Raw genomic sequence first — 6930 nt, forward strand, 5'->3', positions numbered from 1 at the left:
AAAAATACGAAATACAAAGCAGATTTTCACCCATTGTATTCTACCCTCATCAATAAAAAAAAATTGAAATTATCTTCACTTTGTACTCCATCTGCTTAAAAATATGGTGAATTTTCATGTTTAATTAAATTTTCAATGTGAATTATGTGCTTACTTATTAAGTGCTTACCTGAAAGAAAAATGTGTATTTTCTCTTTGTCTATGGTGATTTTCTATTGGTCTTTAAAAAGTGCCTTCATATACATGTAGGTGTTACAATAATCTAAAACTCCTGTCATCAAAAGCTTAAAATATCTGAATTTTTGTGATAAAAAGCTCATGCAGATTGGAATCTCAGTAACCGCACTATGTCACTTACATACATATTCTTGTGACAGGTGCTGGATGATGCTATGAATCTGCCCTGGAAACACCTAAGTGAAGAAGTATTTAAGGAAAGTGTCACTTGGTTTATGGCCACAAACAACTCTCAAACACAAATTTTCCATTCCAGTCGCCTTGTTCCGTAAGTCAAACAATATAACATTTTTTCACTCTCTTATTGTGAGGTTTTGTGTAGGAATCTTCAATATCTATTTATTCTACAAAAAATACTTGTACATTTGAGTGCATCAAGAACTACAAGGCTCATCCATAAAAGTGAGGGGACACTTACCCCAGACATTGTAAGAATATACAGCCGATGTCCCAATCTTTTGACAGTGGAAAACATGCAACCAGTGGCATCAACCAGTCCGTTAACTACATACAAGAGTGCAACTCACCCAATAAAGTTTGCACAGCACAGCAAATGTGTGCAGTGATTTCTCAATCACAGTGTAAAGAATACAGGAATTGCCATTATAAAAAAAAAACCTTCAGCCATATTCCCTTATCTTTCCTTCTGCGTAAATTCAACTTTAAGTTTAATAGCGGATATTTCATTCACGAATAAATAACAGGGATTTTAGAGTTAACGTTTTTTGCCAGTATACTACAGTTATATTTCACTTATGTTAGTATAATTAAGGTTTTTTGGTATTAGTTTGCTGTGTGCGGTCGGGGGACTGGTGCCAAACGGAGAGATCAGTAGCGAGTGGAGCGCCAAGAGGAGTTGCCTCGTCAGGGCGTGGGTGTCTGGCACGGCCGCCACCAGCTGCTCCGGAGTCCCCGCCAGTATCCGAGACCTGCTGCAGCGAATCCAGGACACCACCATGACACTAGGTCAATATTATATTAGACTTAATTTTGTTTATTCTCATTTGCTAATCGTTCAACTAAAAATATTGATGAAATCAAGAAGATAGTGCGAGGGAGGTGTTAATTTTTAAATGTAATTAACCAACCTTTTTACGTAATTACAATAGATGCAATTTTATATCAATAAAAAATTGCATCTTTTGTAGTTCCGAATTTTTTTTTTTTAAAGAAATATTCGTATTTTTATAATTTACAAAAATATTTCAATTTCATACTATTTTTGAGCCTAAGCGGCTCATTATTAGAAATATGTAGGTATCAAATTGTGGTAGAGTGGGTTCAATAGTTCGCGACACTAACCATGGGACCACAACCTGACACTTTGTTGGAAAAACCGGCTAATCGGTTTACGGTTGGAGTCTAAAAGGCAGCTAGTCCGTTTTCAGTAGTTGATGTGTTAAAAACGCTTTAAATTAAAATACTTTTGAAATAACCAGGTTTGATTTCTGTTGAGTTAGAATAAAAAATTTTCTTGCTTATTATTTTCTAATTAATGCTAAGGAAAACAAAATATTAGAGAATGCATTTGACTATATAAAAACTGGATGCGTAACTAGCATTGATTAAAATGTTACATATTATTTCAGGTACAGAGAGCACCTCTGAATCGGAGAAGCTGGCGGAAGGATGTAGTCTGATGAGCAATGCTGTGTTGATGATGAACATGATGGTGCTCTCACATGTTGCTCAAGAGGTAATGAAAAATCTTGAAAAATCAGATAAAGTAAAACATAACAATTACGGTTTTCTATGGACTGATGAAAAATTGTGTTAAATTAAGGAATTCAAAATCCATAGAAAAATTTAGTCCTACCATTCCTTACTATAGATTTAATTAATATTTTTTTTACATAATTGATTTTTTTTTTAAATTTAACACTATTTGTTACATCTTTTATATTTGTTATTTTCATTCATCCTTTTTTGTGTCGGTTGTCGCTTGCCTAAAATGAAATGCGAAACATAAACATCTAGCGATTGCGGGTTATTGCAACACATTCATTTTATTCAAATAATGTATGAAGATTTAGTGTAAAATTAGCCCTTGACAAAATTGGATGGTAAAAGCCATATGCAAATCAAAATACTCAATATCACCGGGTTCATTTTCAACACGGTGCAGGGTTGTTTACTGTTTTTACTTGCACTAAACTACTTTTAATAGTTTGTTAAAGTTATACAAGAGTCATAGGAGATTCAACCTTATGGCCTCAGAATTGTTTGATAATTTATTCTATATTTGCATGCATCATACTTCGACACGGGTATAGAAGTTTCTTTACCTTGTTAGTTTTATTGGTTTAAAATTCACATAGACAAAATGTCGATAATCTTTCCATAAAGTAAATGAGTAAATTTTTTTTTTGTAACCAGGTTTTGTTGATTTGAGTTAGTAATTTTTTTTTATTCTCAAAATGGTAGAAAAATAATGTTGCATGACCATGGATTAAAATCAGGGTGGATTTATATTGATTTTAGTGAAAATAAAAAGGGAATATAGTTTTACTATGTAAAAAACGGGTAATCCTACAAATGTAGGTAAATGATGAATGTGAAAACATGATTTTACTGCATTTAAAAACAAAACTTTTTTTTATTTGTAATTAATATGTTGGATTACATTTTAGGAATGGATAAAATGGATAAACAATGCGCCGAAGCTGTGTCTCATGTCCCTGATCTCGTGCCTGTACCAAGTCACCCAGAGGGATGTATTTGCAACACTCAGTGAACACACACTACTGGCCTTCTTCGAACACGAAGGTAACTCACTCACTCTTTGTAACTCAAACTAACTAACTACAGCAGGACCTTTACAATCTTAACCTGTGCTAATGCCCACTCTTCCTTCCCGCGCTTCTTAAAAAGGGAAATCTATCTGACGATGAAATAATAAATAATGAGCAAGTAACATAAAAATGTGACGGCGAAAGTTGAAGAGATGTTTGACTCTGAAGCAGTAGCAAGCATTCCCCATTCAAATGCGGTGTCTGCCTTAATACATGCCTAAAATGGGCTGACCAAGTTGATAGTTCTGTGCCAGAGAAGATGCTTTTACATATATTGTGACGCAAAGCTTTTTACTTGTCATTTAATAAATCTCAATCAACTAAAATATTTGATTTATTTAAAAAAGTTGAGTAAATACATTTAATATTTCACTATACATAATTGTTTTATTTGATCAAAATATCTTACAGATTCTCTGTACTGTAATCTGAACGCTCCACTAGTCAGAGGGTAAATTTGTTGGCGTTTGGTTTATTGAGGTCCTGCTGGATATGCACTTTAACGCATATCACTATTGTTAACCTTTCCTCCTGGTCTTTGTTGCTTAATGCGGTATCTGTACAGCGGACTGTTTTCAAGGAATCATAAATATATTTTATTCAAATTCAGGACATCCCTCAATATCTTAAGATCAAATAGGTATGTCAATCTACATCCAGAGTATTTTTTCATGCTGTAGAAAACTCATTATTTTGTTTTCTGCACATAAAAATCTATTTTGTAACAATTGTTTCGCCTAGTTATGGCATTTTCAAACGAGTACCAAATACAAAATAATATGTTATAATAAATGCAGAATAAATAGTGGAATGAGTGATTCCAGGCGAGTGGAACTTCATCGTAGACAGATGGAGGAACAACTGCGTTATTTCCGTGGAGTACCTGATCGGGACCTCCAGCCTCCTCACCGCCCTGGCCACCTACAAGGCGACTGACCGGACCAACTTCCAGGGCAGCGCCTTCAACCAGCTGGACAAGAGCGTTCTACAGACCCTCAACGGGTTCAACCCGGAGTAAGTCACATTGCTGATTTTAAAACAAAATACACCCTGAAATAGTTCAACCCAGAGTAAAGGTCACATTGCTGATTTTAAAACGAAATTTGTCGTAAAAAAATTCTATTTGATCACTAAGGATTCCTCTAAATTGCAATGCAATCATAGTTTTAAATGGATTTTTGGATAATTAAAGCATTATGGATGGAATGTTTGGAAGCGAAGCATGGAGTTGGCAAAAGAAGGATGAGAGCAGACGGAATGCAGTCGAAATGCGATCCCTCAGACGAATGTGTGGCAAAACGATTGATGATATATATATATATATATATATATATATATATATATATATATATATATATATATATATATATATGTATATATATGTATACATATATATACATATATATATATATATATATATATATATATATATATATATATATATATATATATATATGTATATTTTTTTTTTGTGGTTAATTGAACGAGTTTGATTTCAGGTGTGTGTGCGAGCGGCAGTGCAGTCTGTGGGTGTGCTACTGCATTTGGCTGGCGGGCGACCACGCCATGGACCGCGCGGGCACGCTGGGGGCGCTCAACCTGCTGCAGGCGCTGCTGGAGCGCTGGGCGCAGGAGCCCGTCTGGGGGCTGCTCAAGGCCATGCGCCTCGTGGAGAACAGGGCGCCCTCGCACAAGTCAGTCCAAAACCACATTATTCAACTTCCTAACAAATTTTCAGCATTTTTTAATAATGTTTTACTTAGTAAATACCACTGTTTCTTAAAATCTACTATGACACGTGTTTCAATGCATTCCGCATTATTTTCAAACACCGTATTTGAAAATGATGCGGAATGCATGGAAACACGTGTCACAGTAGATTTTCAGAAAAAGTGGTATTTACTAAGTGAAACATAAATTTAAAATGAATAGATTTTACCACAAAGTGACTGCCAAATCAATTAATGAAATTTACAGCATTTTGAGTGTCCGAATACTTATTCACAATTCTGGATTATCTACGATTAGGAGTTTTCTTTGTTGATATCTCAACAGGAAAAAACACCTTTCCTGTAATATGTGTGTTAAAATAAAAACAAAAGCAAAATGGAAATCAATCAATTATTTGTGATTAACATTATTTTTTGACATCTCAACATAGATGAAGAAGAATATGGAAGTCTGGGCATTTGCAGGGCTAACTAACGACCATTCACATAACCAAGCCTAAGACGGTCGTAAGCCCTGTAAATCCCCAGACTTCTATATTCTTCTTCATCTTTGTTGAGATGTCTATTGTTGGTTACAAATAATTGATTGATTTCCATTTTGCTTTTGTTTTTATTTCAACACACTTACTACGGGAAAGGTATTTCTTTCCGTTCTGTTTGTTAAGGTCTAAACTATATGTACACAATTATCAAATCCTCTCGCCAGCGGTCCGCAGGCGTAAAAAACACCTGTCCTTAGTGTGTTAAGATAAGTACACTTTTTAATGATTGTTTGTTACAACGGTTGTTTGCAATTGATATCATTCAGATTCCGGATTATCGCCCGCTTCGCTCTCTGCCTGATCCTGGCCTTCCAGCAGAAGGTCCGGGAGTCGAGTCCCTCCGCCGCCGGCGCGGAGGGCAGCTCCTACGGCCGGAGCGTGGCCGTGCTGGAGGCCATGATGGAGCAGAAGCCGTATGCGGACAGCCGGAGCGCCATCAGCAGCTGCCTGCACTTCCTCGCGCACCAGAACAACACCATCCAGGACAGCCTCAAGAGCGTCGCCGACTTGTGCTCGCAACTCTATACGGACGTTAACTATTTGTACACGACGTGTGAACTGTTCAAAATGTGATGAAATGGTGCTTAAAATAGGCTACTTTTCGAATTTATAGATTCGGCGTTTAATTTGTAGAACTCCATTTTAATTTATGTATTGAATGTTAAATCAAACACTGATTTTTTGAGTCTACTAAGTTGTATTTTGCTGTTGAAAAAACACATAGAAATCAATTTTGTGACAATGGTTTCACCTGGTAATGGCATTTTCAAATGAATGTCAATGAATTGTATTTTCAAACTTATGACATTCCTTTGAAAATGCCATAACTAGGCAAAACCATTTTCACAAAATTGATTTTTATGTGTTTTGTTAACAATAAAATACAAATTAGAAGACTCAAAAAATGGTGTTTGATTTAACATTTAATACTTTTTTAATAAATATGACACGTTTTCAAATGTGTTTTTATGTGTATTAACCACTTAATGCTCGTGTTTTTTTTTATACAGTTGAAAATATTGGATTTATTTTTTTATTCATTTAAAGAGTTTCATCTTCTTCTTCCTGTACCGTATCAGGTCCCCCTGACGTTGGCACGACCCGGAACAGTTCTCCCACATGTCTCATCCCGGTCCATCCCGGTCCAACCTCTTATATTGCGCAGCTAAGATGTTTGCCTTCTGCCAGGACCACGATTCCTCTCAGTTTTCTCTATCAGTACAACAGAGTTTACATAATTAAAAAGATGCCCAGTTTGAGAAAATAAAACAGAAGCATTAAAAGATCTAAAGAAAACTTAACCCAATATAAAAATAAAATACAACTAATTTTAATAAGAAGTAATAAAAAACAGTTAAAATAAATTACTTACTTATAACCCTTATCCGCACCCAATGGTGCATAGGGCACTGCGTCGAATTGACGCAGTGTTATCTTGATCATTACTAACATGGAGGCAAGGTGATCACTCTTGCGCTTCAGGAACCAGCCCAGGGTAATATTAAATAAATATTACAGTGTAAGGTCACTAATATTTATTTTCACCCCCCCTGGGAATCGAACCCGGGACCTCTAGCACGGTAGCTAAACACGCTGACCATTATACCACGAAGGCGGCAAATATATAAA

General features: G+C 35.7%; 1 protein-coding gene across 1 annotated transcript in view; it reads left to right on the forward strand.

Moving 5' to 3' along the window:
* Epg5 (ectopic P-granules autophagy protein 5) overlaps positions 1–6620 on the forward strand; it is a 37294-nt gene extending 30674 nt beyond the window's left edge. Inside the window, exons 28-34 of the mRNA XM_088262354.1 lie at positions 378–505; positions 1025–1203; positions 1827–1933; positions 2868–3003; positions 3854–4043; positions 4529–4723; positions 5568–6620. Of these exons, the coding sequence (XP_088118480.1) occupies positions 378–505; positions 1025–1203; positions 1827–1933; positions 2868–3003; positions 3854–4043; positions 4529–4723; positions 5568–5874 (1242 nt within the window). The 3' untranslated portion in view covers positions 5875–6620. The remainder of the gene's footprint in view (positions 1–377; positions 506–1024; positions 1204–1826; positions 1934–2867; positions 3004–3853; positions 4044–4528; positions 4724–5567) is intronic.
* The last annotated feature ends 310 nt before the right edge of the window (positions 6621–6930 follow it).

This window comes from Brachycentrus maculatus, unplaced genomic scaffold (genome assembly GCF_059751285.1).
Source record: "Brachycentrus maculatus isolate JH-2025_06_01 unplaced genomic scaffold, ASM5975128v1 h1tg000176l, whole genome shotgun sequence".
Taxonomy (NCBI): Eukaryota; Metazoa; Arthropoda; class Insecta; order Trichoptera; family Brachycentridae; genus Brachycentrus; species Brachycentrus maculatus.